Raw genomic sequence first — 18994 nt, forward strand, 5'->3', positions numbered from 1 at the left:
ATTGTTTAACTGTTTTTTGTTTTTTCGTGATTATCACACTTATGTCTTTTTATTATACTGTATGTGGAACATTTACATTGCCTGTTATTTTTTTCATTTTTATTTAACTGAATTACTTATCATTGTCTAATCTGAAATTGTCGAACAAAAATGCCTAATAAAAACAGTATTAAAAAAAAAAGAAAATGTTCCAACGTTTTGAACGGGGCACACCAACGGAACCCATCCGTCCTCCTCCTACCTTTGCCTTCGACCCCGGGCCCAAACACGTGCACTCCGCTGGCATCGACGGCGGGCTCCACCTCCAGGCGAGCGGGGAAGTTGGGCACGTCCTGGCCCCCGTAGCGGATGGTGAGCGTGTAGGAGCCCGGGTAGAGCGGGATGTACGTGATGGTGTACGTCCCGTCGCCGTTGTCCTGGATGTGGACCTCCGCCTCCGTCCCGCTGTCCGAGATGATCTCGATGGTCAGCTCGGCCGGGCCGGCGTTGGTGCAGTCCACGACGAACTCCCCCGTCTCGCCGACCTTGCAACGCTCCAGGCCTGGGCCCGAGCAACGCACCTGAAAGTAGAAGAGATATATAACGATCAATTAGAGAAGCTATAGATAATGAGCCGAGGACTTGACCCATTCTGGGACGGGAACCCCCTGTTGGGTGTTTCAAGCGTTATGTTATGCTTGTATCTGTTGGAAAAATAGCAGATCTACAAGCTCGTAGCGCGGCACTCGGTGCCGCGCTACGAGCTTGTAGATCTGCTATTTTTGAAAAATTGTGAAAATGGTGGCGCTTTGAATATAACGTTTTTAACTCAGATCTTTGCTTCTGCATGGGGAGACCCTGGAACAACATATTTTCAGATGGGGGGGGGGGGTCGGCCGGCCAAATGCATATAATTCTGGGCGTCCTTGACATGAAATATTGAGAACCACTGATATAGAAACATGAGGTTTTTCACAAAACGGTCATGATTTAGAAGACATTTTTTTTAATGTTGACGTCAGGCCTAAAATGGGTTAATTAGCACCCAGTGAGATGGAAACCCATTATATAATATGCATGTATTATTGCGAACGCACTGAGCACTTACTATGAGACCTAGCAGATCATGTCTGTCTGTGTGTCTGTCCCGCATAACCATATAAGGAGTCCCCAAAGCAGCTATACGTCCAAATATGGAGTGTGTTGCATCAATCACTCAGCTCCATATATGGGCACAAAAGGGGCCAGGTCCACATAAAACTGAACTTAAAAAAAACGTAACTTAAAAAAAAAAAAAATCTTAAAAAAACCCAAATATGTACGAGCTGCGTTCGCTTCCCGCGTTTGCGCGTCTTACTGGTGTGTTTCCGCTAGCAGCCGCTATAATAGCCAATAATATGCAGAGCCCAGCTGACCTTGGACGGATCCGTGGCAGGATAGGCTGTGGGCCTGAACGGAGATCCAGGAAGGGGCGCGCCGTCGTAGGTCAGCTCGACCTGGTATGGCCCCAAATCTCTGGGGATGAACTTCACGTGACTGGTCTCTGGGTTCAGACCCGGCTCCACCTACAAGCAGGACACACACGGGGAGGAGAGTTTCATCTCAAGCTCACAGCTCAAGACCCACTTCTACAACATTGCTTTTAACCCATTCTGACCGAAAATTCTGGCTGAAAAATAGCAGACCTACAAGCTCGTAGCGCGCCACTCGGTGGCGCGCTATGAGCTTGTAGATCTGATATTTTTCAATAGATAAAGCATAACATGATGCCAACACCAAAATGGGTTCCCGTTCAGAATGGGTTAATTGATCTTTTATTTTTTTGTTATTCATGTCCTCACTGTATTGCATTACTGCTTGTTTTTTTAATGTCGTTGCCTTGCTTTTCTTTTTTTTTTTCCTCCATTGCTCTGTAAAGCACTTTGAGCTGCATTTCATGTCATGAAAGGTGCTATACAAATAAAGTTTTATTATTATTATTATTATCTATTCAAAAAGAAAAAAAAATCCACATCATTAAACCAGTTACCACAGCCATATTGATTCTACTGTACTATTTAGTACTACAGGTCGTTTTCAAACAATTTCAGGGTTGGATCAAAGTTACTGCAGGCATGAATCTTCCAGCTGGACCTCGCAGTCAGCCATTTAGCTACAGTTTAGATTCACACTGTAACTGTAACGGTATATGGGTTAGATATACAATCAGAGGCTCCGTTAGGAAAGGTCTTGAGGTACTGCATGGGCTCCCTTTCCTGGCTTATACAGAGAATAATTTCCCCAGTTATTCCCGAATGAAACGTCATGAAAATGTTCAAGTGCCATGGCCTATAGTGGGAATGACAATTGGATTCATACTGTCAAAATAAAATATGACATTATACAAAAGACCACCACACAAAACCTAATTGGACATGGAACAATTATTCACATTAAGCGCTTCTTAACCTATTCTGTGGCGGGAATCCCTTTGGGTGTTTCAAGCATTATGTTATGCTTTAGCTATTGGAAAAAATAGCAGATCTACAAGCTCATAGCGCTGCTCAAGCGGTGCCGCGCTATGAGGTTGTAGAGCTGCTATTTTTGAAAAAATCATGAAAATGTGCCTGAAATCTTTGAATATATATATCGTTACAGAACGGGTTTTTAACTCAAATCTTTGCTTCTGGGAGAGTCCCTGGAACGACATATTTTCAGATGGGGGTCGGCGGCCAAATGCATATGATTCTGGGGGTCCTTGATATTAAATATTGAGCACCACTGACACATAGAAACATGGGTTTTTCAGAAAACTGTCAGGACTTAGGAGACCTTTTGTAGAATCATTCAAAATGGGTTACGGGACAGACAATGTGTCGGATAACGTGTAATACCTTGCTGGCCACTGGTTTTCCTGACGGCCCAGTCACCTTGGCGGCGACCTTGCCCTGACCTCCAGCTCCCTTTGCCTTCACGGTCACATCCTGGTCCCTGCCTACAGTCATCTCTACAGAGAGCCAGAGAAAGAATGGAATATATAATGAGACACGAATTGCAACACAATTTACTATATAAAAACGGGTGAAAGAAAGGGCAGTGGACGACGTACTGTCTCCTAGGCCAGAGACGCTTATCTTGTTGAGGTCCAGTGAGGGCGCCACGGCTACGTTGAAGGGGCTCTTGGGAATGTTGTCTCCGCCGTAGGTCACAGCCAGTCCCAGAGGACCCTGGGGTGGGATTGGGGGAAGAGTTACAGCTCTGTGTTAGGAAACGTTATGCATGATGAAGAGGTCGATGGAAAATAAATTAAAGTCCATGCGTGCGAGCATTATCGCTCGCAAAATGACTGATAGTTAGGAACCAATGACTGAATGAGCGTAACGTCATTAAAGGAGCATTCAGTGATTTTGGAAAAAACCCTGGTCCGCCCCGGTAACAAGATGTGCACATGCACGCACTACAGTGGGGGGGGGGGGGGGGCACGCGACAGGCCAACAGCACACATAGTGTGCACACATAGTGTGCTGTACGGTTCTCTGAATCTGTGGACATTTTTAAACGAAATCTTAAAACACACCTTTTTAGCATCGCTTTTACCTCCTAGATCATTACATGTCCTTTTCCTGTGATTAGTCTCTCCTTTTTATTATTGTTTTTATTACTATATAGTTGATGCTTTCCTGCTTTATTTTTGCTCTTTGTGTTATATGTACGTATGTATGTTTATGTATATATATATATATATGTATATATATATATATGTATGTATATATATGTATGTATATATATTATTATTTTTTGCTCTTACTGTAAAGCACTTTGAACTGCACTCGCTGCCTGAAAAATGTGCTATATAAATAAAGATTGATTGACATACCAGGGCCATAGTCAAATATGGGCTGAATAAGAGCTCCAGCTAATGTCCTGAGAGCCCTCTGGTTAACAAAGAATAATCCTGTCCTTTGATTTACTTTTTTTTTGATCGCCCTTGTTGCCATGCCTTCACCGGTCAGTTTATTGTCCAGGACACAGACCAGATATGGAACCTCTTCTTGGCTAGTCCATGTATCGTACCGTCAACCTCAACCGTGCATCGTATCGCTTGTTAAAATGCAATCATTCCACCCCTAGTGTGTACCCGTCTCACCTGCTGAACAGGCGTGTACTTGACAGTGTGTGTGTGTTGTCTCACCTGCTGAACAGGCGTGTACTTGACAGTGTGTGTGTGTGTTGTCTCACCTGCTGAACAGGCGTGTACTTGACGGTGTGTGTGTTGTCTCACCTGCTGAACAGGCGTGTACTTGACAGTGTGTGTGTGTTGTCTCACCTGCTGAACAGGCGTGTACTTGACAGTGTGTGTGTTGTCGTGGTTGTTGATTATTTCAAAGTCCTTGATGGCCTCTGCCTTGATGGGCCCGCTGAAGTTGCAGTCCAACTTGGCCATGCCGGCTCCCTTTGTGTTGACGGTGAAATGAGTGGGCTTGTTGAGCTCAACACCTGGCAGAGACACAAACGAAGAGTGGTTAACCCATTCTGACCTGAGATCAGATTCATACGAGGTTTCCACTGGACACACACACACACTGGTCTGATGAACGCATTCTGACCTGAGATCAGATTCTAAAAATGTCAGTCGTTCTTCGATTTTTCAAAAAAATAGCAGACCTACAAGCTCGTAGCGCGCCACCGAGTGGCGCGCTACGAGCTTGTAGATCTGCTATTTTTCAATAGCTAAAGCATAACATGATGCGAACACCAAAATGGGTTCCCGTTCAGAATGGGTTAAATTAAATTAAAAAAAATGTTGTTGCAGTATTCATTTCTCATACACGGCAACATCCCAAAGTGTTGGTTTAACTCTGGTGAGAGTGCCATGTAAAATGGGCTTTTGCCATAGACTATACGGCACGACAAAAACTATATCTTAATAGTCATTATAGTTGTAGTACTTGGTGTAAAAATGTCGGCCAGCCACAGAAGGTGTGTGTGTTGTTCATCTTACCATTGCGGCTGAGTCCTGGTCCCTCTGCCTTCACTTTGCTGGCATCATGTGCAGGATCCACCTTAATCCTGATCGGAGTCATTGGAATGGCCTGGGTACAAGAAGCACATATTTTCAACACACATGCACGCGCACACGCATACACTAAGGGGCTGTGTGTCCACAGAAAGCCTTTTATGTGCTGCCATGTCCTTTATGCCCTGTATTTCTAGGGTAAAGACATGCTAGGAGCATAATTATATACTGTGCTAGTAACGTTGTACACAGTGTTTTTAAATGTACTGCCAGCTATGAGTAAAACGTTCCCCCAAAAAATTAAAAAAGTAGTCTGTGATTTGGGGGCCACAATCTGCATTCACAAGATGTTCCTAGAAGCTTTGTCATTGGTCCTAAAAATAAATTTAAAAAAAAAACCTGCAGAAATGACTAGCCAATCAGGAAGTAGACAGACAAATCAACCAATGACAAAGCTTCTAGGAAAATGGAAGCGTTTTACTAATTAGTCTGAATACCAAAAAATAAATAATGAAAATGTTGACATATTATTGCTTATGGCAGCTTTAAGATGCTTTTTAGAAGGTTTGACATTTTATGTTGCAAAAGTAGCCGAGGGGTTAATTAAGTGATTTCAAATTCTTTATGTATGCAAAAGATTCTGAATCATACATCTCGTGCAGCGCCCTCAAAAATACATTGATACGATCAGATGTGAGACAAGCGCTGCTCATCAATGTCACTTTCCTATGCAGAGGGTTGGAGAGACACTGAAACACTGCAGCGCTCTGGGCATGATATCCAAAGCACTCTACGACTCCAAACATGATTTCTGTGTTATTTAATCAAGATCCTCTTAGCATCTTAGCATCACGACGCTGGTACCAACAGGACCCACCAACGAAAGATCAATAAGATGGACATTATTGAGGAACTGTATTCTATGGAAAAACTAACTGAGACTACAAGAGGATAAATTCTATAAAAAAAAATGGGAAAAGTGGAATCTCTTCTCTCAGCCTAGCGATATTGCAATAGGATTTCATTGAATGTTTATTGTAATATGAAAAATGCAGCCTTTTTTCTTTTACTTTTTGTCCTTTTTCTTTTCTTTTTTCTTTCCCGTATTGTCTTGTTAGTTGAGTTTTTGTTTGCGTCTGTTCTTCCTTCAATAAAAATTAATTATGATTTCTGTGGACACTGACCTTAAACGGCAGCATTGACAATAGAAAGAATTATACTTCATCAAAGACACTTAAAAAAATAAAACACACACACATACCTTTTCAGCGAACAGGACCATAATGGTGTAGCTGCCCGCGCCAGGGGGGGTGTATTTGACCGTGAAGGTGTCATTGTCGTTTCTGATGATGTCAAACTCGATGTCTGCCTCGGCCGGGCCCACCACGCCGGGGGCACACTTAATCCCTATGCTGATGTCGCCTAAAAAGGCAAGGTTGGAATTTAGAGAGAAACATTACGTGTTTGTTTGTTTGTTTATGGTTTACAACACTGCTTTATACAGAGAATATAGAAATAAGTATACCTTGACCAGCCTCAGCGCAGTCGACTGTGAAGTATGTCGGTGCGAAGGCCTTCAGGCCAGTCTTGGCCACCCCTGGTCCGGACACCTTCACCTTGTTGGGATGGCAGCCTGCTCCGATGGTCATCTGTTCAGAAAACAACAGACTGCAGGGTCAGGGTATGACGGGAACTTTATTAGGAGGTCAAGCAATTAATGTATGGATAGTTTAAGTTTTATCATCACTTTTAAGAGCCTGCTCAGGGGACTACAGATGACGTTTGCACAGTATGCTGCAGAGCAGACAGCACAACGTATGCGTTTCGGCGTATAGCCTTCGTTATACTATGCTGTATAATATATATATATATATATATATATATATATATAATATATATATAGAGAGAGAGAGAACAGTAACAAAATGCTTCGCCGGTTTAAAAACCTAAAAGCATCAACAAAGAAAAACGTTATGCTATGCTGTATACTGTATATAGAACAGTAACAAAATGCTACACAGGTTTAAAAACCTAAAAGCATCAACAAAGAAAAAAGGGGAAGAAAATGAGTTAAACAAGCACGTGATTACAAAGTTCGTCACAAACTCACACAGTGTGTGTGTGTGTGTGTGTGTGGGGGTGTGTGTGTGTGTGTGTGCGCGTGCTCGCGCGTGCTTGTCTGTGTGTATTAGTTTATGCAAACTCAGTACAATCTATCAACATAAATACAATGGGACACACGCTACCGGTTGTTTTATAATGTTTACTTATGTAGGGAATCTAGGGATATGATTTTTTAAACTTGAATGAATGAATGACCACACCCCTTAGGCACTATATAATAGATTATACTAACTAGACCTTTATTGTCCTCGTTTGTTTCTCTCCTTCATTTATGACATACTTAACACAGAGGCTACCATTCAAGGATGCTGCTAATGGAAGGAGAAGGAAAATAGTTTACTGGTGGCGGCCACACGTTGGAGGGAGTCCTTGAAAGAGGTGAGGTCATTGACCATATTCACAGTGGCTAAGTACAAAATTACCATGAATATGGTCTCTATACCTCTATATTCTATAGTGACTATAAGGCTGGATTAAGGGTTCGGGTGGAGGAACCACCATGTCAGAAGGCCCAGAGTTCTTGGCTGCATTTGTAATTATGCACGGTCGGGATAGGCTCATGTCCGGATCTTGTGGAGGACAGAGGTCGTGGGCCTCAGTGTATGCGCAGCTGTGTGACATGAGGCTAATTAATTAGAGCGACAGAGAGAGAGAGAGAGGAGTATGTATGGTATGTGTACGTGTTTGTGTGTGTGTGTGTGTGTGTGTGTGTGTGTGTGTGTGTGTGTCAGTGTGCGTGCGTCTCTCACCCTGAAAGGGCTGTCGGGGATGTTGACTCCTCCCCAGGAGACCATGACGGTGTGCTTGAGGGGTTTGCGTGGGGTGTAGGTACACGTGTACGTGCCGTTCCCGTTGTCCTTCACCTGGACATCGACTGGCGTTCCCTCACCATCCTGTAAGGTACACAGCGGGGGTTGTGAGGGGGGGGGGGGGGGGGGTTTAGAATTATCAACAGAAGCCGTTGGTGGATACTTGGTGGAAAAATGGAAAGATGAGAGGATAGTACACCAGGAACTCCTTGGTGATTATCGTTTAACCCAGTTAAAAACATTCACTTTGAAAGAATAAATATATATATATATATATATATATATATATATATATATTCAAAGATTTGCGCCACGTTTTTACGATTTTTCTAAAATAGCAGACCTACAAGCTATGAGCTTGTAGGTCTGCTATTTTCCAATAGCTAAATTATAACATAATGTTTAAAAACACCAAAAGGGGTTCCCGCCCCAAAATGGTTAACCGCACAAAAGGACCCTACCAGGTTTTTACACCACCCTTACCATTTAGGGTAAATCTTTACACGGAATGTATATGATGCATGCATACACACACACACACACTCACCTGAGCCAGAATCTTCAGAGGGGCTTTGCCTCCCTGCTTGGCATCAACGGTGAACTCTGTTGGTTTTCCAACCGCCAGACCGCTGCTCTGCAGGCCTGGGCCGTGGGCCTTAACCTGGAAGCAACACATCAACATACAGCTCATCAGAAACACAACAGTGTTATTGAACCCAACTCCACACGTGTGATTTCTTTTTGAGGGGCACTAGCGCCCTCCTATATCCAGCTTTTCGTTGTGTGCGCACACACACACACTTTGTCCTACACAAACATTGACAATTAAAGCAATAAGCCACGAGAGGTCTGAGGTTACCGGGTATTTTACAACGACTGGGAGGCGTAGGCAGACCCGACGCTAAATACCCGGTTAAGCTGGGGCCTCGAGTGGCTTATTGCTTTTCTAAAACGGTTACAAACATATAGCAATATTAAGTTATTAACCTAATAAAACTATTAAATTGACAAAAGTAGCTACGCTTTGCGCCACCAGAGCGAGCCACATCACTTCCTTGTTTTGCTCAGCCAGTAGGCTGTCTTTACGGGGCTGCCGGGAGCCACACATTCACAGTCATATGAGCCGGGCGGTGCTTAGACGCCCCGCACGGCATGGGTTTGCAAGGCAATCAAGCACTCCCCTTCCCCAGTACAGCTACAGAGCTGCGGAATCAGCTGGGAATGATATAAAGTGATTGAAGGTGTGCGTTATCACACCTTGTGACCCTATACATTTACAACGGTCACGTGACGGTAACCAGCCAATCAGAGAATCAAGTATTGGGACTAACCGTTTTAGAAGGACCATTTTACGTCATACAGTAAGTAGTGTCTGAGCAAATAGACAGTGTATATTTCATGTCGTGATGATGTACGACGACAAGAGCGCATCTCACTTCACACGGGTGTGATTTTTGTAGTTAAAAAAAAAAAGCTCACGGATTGCACCCCCCGATATATGGAAGATCTTTCCGTTCGAAAGCGCGATAAGCCATCCAATAGCATCTTGTATCCATGTAAGTTGTACCATTGTGCCATCAAATGAGAGCCATCAGCATAGTAATGTACCTTGTCAGGGAAGAAGTCTTTGCCTGGTGGATTGACTATCTCAGCCATGAAGGGAGAATGCTGGATGTCTTCATTGTTACAGAGCACGTGCACGGCGTACTCCCCGGCCTCGGTGGGCCAGTAACGCACGTCGCAGGAGCCGTCCCCCTTGTCGTCACACTCGATCTTAGCCTGAGACGGGCCCTCCACAGAGAAACCTGGAGGGAGAGGCAAAAGAAGCAGCTTGGTCAAGAGGAGGGTGTGGAATATATATATTTTTTTTAATATATTTTTTATCCCACGATTTTGTAACCCATTTTTCACCCCTGTGTCAATCATCTACTGTGATCCTGGGCTCTACACACCCTCCGCCAACCTGGGGAGAGCAACGGACTTAACTCATGCTTCCTTCATGCTTGAGTGTCCAAGTTGCTCCTTTACACCTGACAGGGGGGAGTTTCCCTGGTTGGACGTAGCGCGTGGAAGGAACACGTTATTCCAACCAGTTCCTTTCCCCTCCATCAGGGTGTGGAAATTCTAATAAATCATACCCTTTCGTCAAATATTACTACAATTTTACCTATATCGTTAAATCCTGCAGCCTAATTTAACCCCCCCCCCCCCCCCCCCCCCTCGCATGGATAAAGTCAACTTTATCCACTTTTGGCCCCAGAGGAGGAATTGGGCTTTTGGCTCGTAATCAGGCACAGGCTCTGGAGCCACTCTGCTACACTAACTCAAAGAGTTTTAAAATGGCCATGAAATTGTTGCCTTGTGTGTCCTCACACACTCACAGTCTCGTTCGCTCACTTACCCAGCGTGCCTACATCGTCTCCGACAGCCTCCACCACAAAGTCGGCAGACTTGCCAACCACGCCTCCTTCCAGGCCGGGCCCCCAGGCCAGCACCTTCTGCTGGCCAGCCTCGGTACCGATCTTCACCTCAAACGGACTGTAGGACAGGGCAGACACAACACATTAGGTTTGTGTGTAGTATACTATCGATTATCGTTTTAACTAAGCATTACGTTATACTTTAGCTGTTGAAAAATAGCAGATCTACAAGCTCAAAATGTCTTCTGAAAGAATGTATATTCAATGATTTGTGCCGCATTTTCACGATTCTTCAAAAATAAGCAGACCTACAAGCTCGTAGCGCGCCACTCGGTGGCGCACTACGAGCTTGTAGGTCTGCTATTTTTGAAAAATCGAAGAACGACTGACATTTTTAGAATCTGATCTCAGGTCAGAATGGGTTAATCAGACCAGTGTGTGTGTCCAGTGGGAACCTCGTATGAATCTGATCTCAGGTCAGAATGGGTCATGAGAGTTGTACCTGCGGGTGATGTTCTGTCCTCCCCAGGTAATGGTAATGCTGTACGTTCCAGTGGTGGTGGGGTAGTAGTCAAAACTATACACTCCCTCTCCCAGATCTTTCCTCTTGCATGGCTCCTCAAGACCCTCTGCACACACACACACACACACACACACACACACACACACACACACACACACACACACACACACAATGAGTATGATCCACTAGGACTATATATGAACTAATATGAGGTAAGCTAGGAAAGGATGTCTTTTTGGGACATGGAAATACATTGTTAATTGGGTCAATTCCTCAAATGTTAAGGGTCAGGTTATTAAACCATTTTGGGGCGGGAACCCCTTTTGGTGTTTTAAACATTAGGTTATAATTCAGCTATTGAAAAAAATATATACCGGTATATCTTTTTTTTTTGAAAGATCATGAAAATGTGGCGCACATTTGGAATGTATATTTCTTCAGAGCGAACGTTTTAAACTCTAATCCCTGGAACTACATATTTTCAGATGGGGGGTCGGCGGCCAATTACATATATTCTTTGGGGTCCTCGATATGAAATATTGAGCACCACACTTAGAAACATGAGGTATTTCAGAAAACTGGAGGATTTAGACAAGACTTTTTTTTTTTTTCAATGTCAGGCCTAAATGGGTTAAACCAACGGGTGCAGTACTTAGTTTAGACAGTTTTTGGTTTAGACAAGTCATTGGTTAGACCAGTCATTAGTCCTACAACTACAACATATCTCAAACCCTCACCCTAAACCTAAACTCCCACAGGGCAGCACACCTAAACCTATAACCTTAACCCATGTCTAACCAATGACTAGTCTAAACTAAGTATGCACCCCAAACTAACTGCTATTTTGAACTCCCGGGTGCTGCTGGGAAATGTAGTGTGGACTCACTGGGGCCCTTGATGGTCACTTTGAATGAAATGTAGTGTGGACTCACTGGGGCCCTTGATGGTCACTTTGAATGAAATGTAGTGTGGACTCACTGGGGCCCTTGATGGTCACTTTGAATGAAATGTAGTGTGGACTCACTGGGGCCCTTGATGGTCACTTTGAATGAAATGTAGTGTGGACTCACTGGGGCCCTTGATGGTCACTTTGAATGAAATGTAGTGTGGACTCACTGGGGCCCTTGATGGTCACTTTGAATGAAATGTAGTTGTGGACTCACTGGGGCCCTTGATGGTCACTTTGAGCTCTCCCGTCCCGGCTCCTTTGGTGTACACCTTAAAGTCAGCGGTCTCCTTCACCCTCAGGCCCTTAGGCTGCAGGCCACGGCCCTTTGCCTTGCACAGGCTGGGATTACATGCTGCATAGAGAGAAGGACAACCGATGGAGAGAACATTAAAAAAAACTCTTTCAACCTTTTTTGACATACATTGAGAGGATGAACGCGGCTGACATCAACAATCCTTAACTTGTTACACTGACCCTACTGTAATTGTTTTATTTTATTTTATTATTATTATTTATATATATTGTTTTTATTATTATTATTATTTCTTTGCATACTTCTATTATGTCTATGTATATTTGTATGTGCCTTTTATTTCATATCCAAGATAAAGGGGTTGTGGCTCTTTCAGAGCTTGAACTCTGGGGGGAGGGGAGGGGGGGGGGAAAGGAAAAAATGTTCGAAAAACGTATAATATTTTCAGCTGTGAAAAATTAATAAAAAAAACTTTGATTAAAAAGAAAACTCTTTCAGCGCCACCTGGTGGTCACCAGTTTAGGCTCTGAGTGCCAATTCTCCCATTATTATAAAGAAAGGAATTTGTAATTATATTATTATGCATGTAATGTGCATGTCATCACCTGGTACACCAGATTAGAGGAATTTTCTAAATATGGATGAAAAAAAAAAGAAATCCCAAAGGGAGAGACGTCTTGACGCCTGTGGCATCCATTACTTAATAGGCAATTAGACGTCTTGACGTTTTTGGCTACTAAACAGTTTTTTTTTTTTAAAGGAATGAGGAAGAGAGATCGTTCGGAATATTTTCTGTCCGAGGTCATGATGACCTTATGTCATAACTTAGGTTTCAGTAGAGAGTGAGAGAGAGATACGGAATGTGATGTGTGGGGGGCGCAGAGAAAAACTAAATCCAATAAGCTACACAACATCACAGTGAAGGGTTCGCTGGAGAGTCCATGCTTTCCAGTTATCATTTTTTTTAATCTCCACTCTTATTATCCTCCCGTCTATCTGAGTCCAGAGTGTGCACGGTTCTCAAAACACGACAGTGGAGGAAGTGAGTACTTCTCCCCACAGGATACAGGGTGGCCCTCACAGTGCTCGATTAGCCCATTCTGAGCGGGAACCCACTTTGGGTGTTTTAACTAAAGCACTATGTTATACTTTAGCTATTGAAAAATTGCAGACCTACAAGCTCATAGCGCGCCACCGAGTGGCACGCTACAAGCTTGTATGTAGGTCTGCTATTTTTGGAAGAAAATAATGTGAAAATGCGGCACAAATCTTTGAATATATATTCTTTCAGATCTTATTTCGACGTCAGGCCTAAATTAGCCTGGGGTCCACCTATGCTTTCTATGGCATAGGCAGCTCCCGGCAGGGTCCGCCGGGAGAATCTAGACGCAGCTGCGCGACATGAGACTAATTAATTAGAGCGAGAGAGAGAGAGAAGAGTATGTGCGTGTGCGTCAATTTAACAAAGGTGCAGACGATCAGAAATCAGCAGAGAGTGATGGACGTTTGCGCTACTCCATGCCGAATTGAAGTGGACTCTGTCCCAGACTTTTTTTTTTTTTTTTTACTCCCTGGAAATAAAAACGTCTGTGATTCCGAGGCTAGGCCTAAATGGGTTAGAAGGGTATAAAAGTTGGACCAGCTGAGTCATAGTCAGACGGACGGCCCCCTCCAGAGCAGCCCAGGAAACCCCACCGGAACAGGAGCGTTACGAACTGAATGAGGACGAAAGGCTACCGTCTATCACACTGGGACAAAGCTAGTGCTATCTAGGGCATTAAAGCAACTAGTCCACCCGTTTGCTAGTAGACTAGTAAATCCACTAGTCGACATTGCTGGTACTAGTTGACAAGAGAAAAAAAGTTTATTTCGATTTTGTAGGCCTCAAGATCAGGTAGATTATAGTAATAGTCACCAATGTACAGTTTTTAAATGGCAATAGGCAACTAGTCAACTAGTAAAAATGACTAGAAGTGAATGCCCATCTATCACGAAACATTTGCATGGGATAGAAAACCACATGTAATGCCTAAAATAACTTGGTTACCTTATTACATAATTCTTTGAATCTAGGTGTCCATTACAAAGATGTACTTTCAAAGGCCCAAGCTACTGTACTACAACCCTTGTGTATTTTGTCTGTTTACACTGCAGAGCGGTGTCATAATCCATGTTCATAAATCTATAGTTTAACGCAGTGATAACAATTCATACATCACTTGGTCAAACAATGATACAGTGGCTCTTACTAATGTCTTTAAAAAAAAATACCCTGGAAACTTAATTTTTGATTTATCTGCAACACATTTGCAACAATAATTGTATCCACATGGATATGCTAAATGTTGCTGGATAGGTTTAACTCAGTCCTGGTTCAGACTTCAGAGTTTAGATGCAGATTACACACACACACACACACACACACACACACACACACACTCACGACACACATGCGCACACACAGAAATTAGTCGCAAGAAAAGACATGGAATTCAGAACAAAGACGCACTCAATATAGGAGACAGTGCACACTACACCAACACAGACACTTGTACACATACAGTACATGCACTTGGTTCATCCACCTACTGTAGGCAAACACACACACACACACACACACACACACACACACAGAGTGGGTACCCAAGAGAGATCCCAGGAAACAGGAAATGACAGCGGAAGGAAGAAGCTGATCCACAGAGAGGCGAGATACCACCAGGCCTCTATAGTACCAAACAGAAGGAGGAGGGGGGATGGGGGGGGGGGGGGGGAGCAGAGGGATGAGGAACGAGAGACAAGACAGAAAAAGAGAGAGAGAACACGTCCAGTAGCAGCAACCCACATGAAAGAAATTACACAAAGTACAGGACAGAGGACGAACGGCAGAGAAAGAAAGCTAAAAGATTTCCAAATAATGTCCTGAAGTTAAAAACAAGGTAACGTATCATCAGGTCCCACCGACTGAAATATAACTGCGCCCTATGTTGTAACCCCTGAGGACTTTATCTAGCATTCATTAATAATTAATATGAATAATAAACTACAGCCTTAATGTGTAAGCCAGTATTCATTCCGGTTGCTATTGTTTGTTTATCGTTTCCCTTGCTTCTTCCTTTCTGTATTTCTCTCAAACTACCACTTCCTTTATCACTGAATCGATTCACCCGGTCTTCTCCTTAAAGAAAAGGACTATACCGGTGTCAATTAGCCATTAAAGACATAACAGAATAACTGTGTCAAATTGCTAACCAAACATAACAGTGTGGTTAATAAAAACATGGACCACTGGAATTTAGTTAATGAGGGACTACATTTTCATCTAGGCATTTCAAATCAATCTGCACTTTATACATTCATAAAAAAAAACCACATAACCGACAAATAACCAAATTATAACATGACCGACAAATAACCACAGTTGTAGAAATAATCCTAACATAACTGCCAATTAATAACCAGTTTCAAGTCCCTGCAACTCGAGTTTCATATGGTCATGAACAGAAACCAGTGGCTTTCTCGAAAATGTAACGAATCACGATATGGTTTGGAGAATGGTCGGCAGTAAAAATCAAATATACAGCGAGTCAAAGTGTATATGGGCTAAACATGCCAGACCCACCAGTATAGTCCTTTAACCAATTTTGGGGGCGGGAACCCCTTTTGGTGTTAGCATTATGCTATGCTTTAGCCATTGAAAAATAGCAGAACTACAAGCTCATAGCGCGCGGTCTGCTATTTTAGAAAAATCGAAGAACGACTGACATAGAAACGTGGCTTTTTCAGAAAACTGTCAGGATGTAGAAGACATTTTTAGAATCTGATCTCAGGTCAGAATGGGTTAAACCTAATCCACCAGTGAATCCAATAACTACATCATGGCCTGCCTCTGCCGGTCCGCTTCGCTGGCTTAAGCCCGATTTATACGCACACAGAAAAATAGCCCAACTATGTACAAGCCTCCCTTTTTATTTTTTTTCACGTGTTCCTCCTGCAACGCTACTAGCGTAAGTTGCGTGCCTCCACCTACACCACGGTGCTCTGCTCTGACACAGCTGTAGTTGCCCCTCCCTCTCTCTCTCTCTCCCTGGTCTGGTAGTAGCAGAGTCACGTGAATACCGTCGACATTATTATGTTTTGAAACAAAAGCGCATCCCCGTCGGTTACAAGACTAGGAAAGAAAATGAAGGAAACAAGACGTTTAGAGAGGGCTCCAGCATGATGCATCACTTGCAAATCATGTGCAGGTATGTTGATGTGTTCATCATTTCACCAACATCAGGACGAAGTGGCGAAGTAGAAACGTGGAGAGCAGATGGCACGTTTTGCAAACCAGAAGATAGTCATGACGTAGGGCAACAAAAACGTCAGCTACAGCCCCGGCTCCTCCTTCCCCCCCCCCCCCCCCCCCCCCCCCCACCCCCCCCCCCCCCAACACAATTCCGCTGTGGATTCTCTCCACTCACGCTTACCTTCTCCCACGCTGACGGTGAAGGGGCTCTTGCTGATCTGGCCCCCGAGAAGGTGACGTAGATGATGTGCTGGCCCTCCTGGGTGGGCGTGTAGGTGCAGCGGTAGCTGCTGTTGCCCTTGTCCTCGATGGTGCACTCCACGGTGTTCTTCTTACCTGCCGGGTCCATGATCACCACCTCCACCTCCCCAATGCCTGCACCTGGGGACGGAACAGAAGGGAGGGAGGGAGGAGGGGAAAGGAAGCCAAGAAGGAAGGGAAAACGTGAGGAAGCAACAAGGAGAGGAAGGCAAAAGGAGCAAGGTGGGATAGAGGAACGGGGGAGAGGAAATAAGGAAGACAGTAGTTGGAGATAGAAGGTAGAAAGAAGAGGAGGATGGAAGGCAGTTACAAGAGTTGCTCAACAATAATTACATTTAAACAAACAGCAGTAGTATTCAGACAAAACCATATCCAGTTAACGGTAATCAACAACGTCCCTCTTCCTTTTTTTTTCTTAATATATTTTTATCCCACGATTTTGTAACCCATTTTTCACCCCTGTGCCAATCATCTACTGTGATCCTGGGCTCTACACACCCTCCGCCAACCTGGGGAGAGCAAACGGACTTGAACTCATGCTTCCTTCATGCCTGAGTGTCCAAGTTGCTCCTTTACACCTGACAGGGGGGGGGGGGGGGGGGGGGGGGGGGATTTTCCCTGGTTGGACGTAGCGCGTGGAAGGAACACGTTATTCCAACCAGTTCCTTTCCCCTCCATCAGGCGCCCCGGCTGGCCAGGGGGAGGCAGTTTAGAGACCAGGATTACTGCATGTTTTTGTGAGGGTACCTACCCTAACGTCCCTCTTCCTGTAATAGTACCTGCGGTGTAGACGTCAAAGTAGGTGGACTTGTTGGCAATGTTTCCAGAAGCCTCGAGGCCAGGTCCCTGGGCCGTGGCCTTGCTGGAGTCTCCCTGGGACATGCCCACCTCCACCTCGAAGGGACTCTTGTTGATGTGCTGTCCCGCAAACAGCACCGTCACCTGAGGAACCACCACCACAAGTTTTTTTAGACTTAAATTTAAACTAATTTTTTTTCTACCTTCACAGATAAAGCATATTATTAATTAAAAAAGGCAGTGAGGGGACATATAAGGACTTAAATGGTTGGCTTACCTTGTGCATGCCGGTGACTTTGGGAATGTAGAAGACAGAGTAGGTGCGGTTTTTATCATTGTTGGCCGTCACTTTAGCCTGGAGGAAAATAGACCACCAAAAGTTATTATAAACCCATTCTGGACGGGAACCCCTTTTGGCGTTGTAACTAAGCATTATGTTCCACTTTAGCTATTGAAAAATAGCAGATCTACAAGCTCATAGCGCGCCACCGAGTGGCGCGCTACGAGCTTGTAGATCTGCCATTTTTGAAAAATCGTGAAAATGTGGCACAAATCTTTTTAGTTTTTACGTCAGGCCTAAATGGGTTCAAAACAACAAAAATCTACACAGTATTTCATCAGGGGGCATATTCCGTTTTTGGTATCAGTGTGAGTGCATGTGGGTTTGCTGCAGTGAATGTCGGCGTGCATGTGTGCGTACATGCGTGCGTGCGTGCGTGCATGCGTACCTCCTCTCTGTGTCCTGCAGGGTCTTCCACATACACCAGCACCTCTCCCATGCCAGCACTGATGGTCTCCACTGTGAACACCGCCTTCTTCATTACCACATTACCAGCAGGCTCAATACCTTGGGGAGAAGAGAGACAAGAAGAAGAAGAATAAGAATTAACCAGGTGCATACTTAGTTTAGACTATAGTCATTGGTTAGACATGCAGGGTTAAGGTTAGGTTTAGGTGTGCTGCCCCGTGGGAGGTTAGTTTAGGGTGAGGGTTTGAGATAGGTTGTAGTTGTAGTTGACTAATGACTGGTCTAACCAATGACTAGTCTAAACCAAAAAACTGTCTTAAACCAAGTACTGTCTGCACCCGAATTAAACACATTAAGGACCATTGTGGTCCATATGTTCTACAGTACTTCAAAATGTTTCAACATGAAAACTACTGAAAGTAAAAAACAATAGCACATCACACAGTGATGCCATAATATGAGCTCTGCTATTTTCCCTACAAAAATGTCCACATGCCCCAAGCATTTCCACACTCAATATAGAGGACAAAGAGGACAACCGCTGCAAAGATTATGAGCTGAGTCAATATAGTTTGTATATCGAGTCACTGCTTGTATACATTTAAGACGGCTTCGTCGTCGAATACAATTACATTATGTGTGCGAGTGCGTGTATGCGTCCGTGTACGTACCAGGGCCCATAGGCACGGGCCTTCTTGGGGTTGAGCTTTGGCCTCAGTGGAGCGCCAGGCTTCAGTTTAGACTTGGGGAACTGGGACAGGTAGGTCATGACGGAGTGCTCGTCCACATTGGGGTCAACTATCTCCTCTGGAGTTATCACCTATACATATAGGGTTACAAAAAGGA

The 18994-nt window shown here is 44.1% G+C and overlaps 2 protein-coding genes across 2 annotated transcripts in view; both read right to left on the reverse strand.

The window, feature by feature from the left end:
• Positions 1-18243, reverse strand: part of LOC308315793 (filamin-A-like) — a 48971-nt gene extending 30728 nt beyond the window's left edge. The window contains 19 exon segments of the mRNA XM_080763945.1: positions 242-560; positions 1395-1544; positions 2853-2965; positions 3068-3185; positions 4286-4455; positions 4961-5051; positions 6237-6397; positions 6501-6624; positions 7849-7992; positions 8456-8569; positions 9517-9713; positions 10310-10446; positions 10831-10957; positions 12015-12152; positions 16523-16570; positions 16573-16722; positions 17382-17544; positions 17678-17755; positions 18129-18243. Of these exon segments, the coding sequence (XP_080620071.1) occupies positions 242-560; positions 1395-1544; positions 2853-2965; positions 3068-3185; positions 4286-4455; positions 4961-5051; positions 6237-6397; positions 6501-6624; positions 7849-7992; positions 8456-8569; positions 9517-9713; positions 10310-10446; positions 10831-10957; positions 12015-12152; positions 16523-16570; positions 16573-16722; positions 17382-17544; positions 17678-17755; positions 18129-18221 (2635 nt within the window). The 5' untranslated portion in view covers positions 18222-18243.
• The window catches only part of LOC308316223 (filamin-A-like), a gene marked incomplete at its 3' end in the record, with an annotated part of 25367 nt that continues 24613 nt past the window's right edge, over positions 18241-18994 (reverse strand). The window contains exons 3-4 of the mRNA XM_080764694.1: positions 18820-18955; positions 18241-18247 (exon numbers count right to left, since the gene is read on the reverse strand). Coding sequence (XP_080620820.1) covers positions 18241-18247; positions 18820-18955 — 143 coding nt within the window. The remainder of the gene's footprint in view (positions 18248-18819; positions 18956-18994) is intronic.

Source organism: Protomyctophum bolini (assembly GCF_963924005.1).
Source record: "Protomyctophum bolini genome assembly, chromosome: 5".
NCBI lineage: Eukaryota > Metazoa > Chordata > Actinopteri > Myctophiformes > Myctophidae > Protomyctophum > Protomyctophum bolini.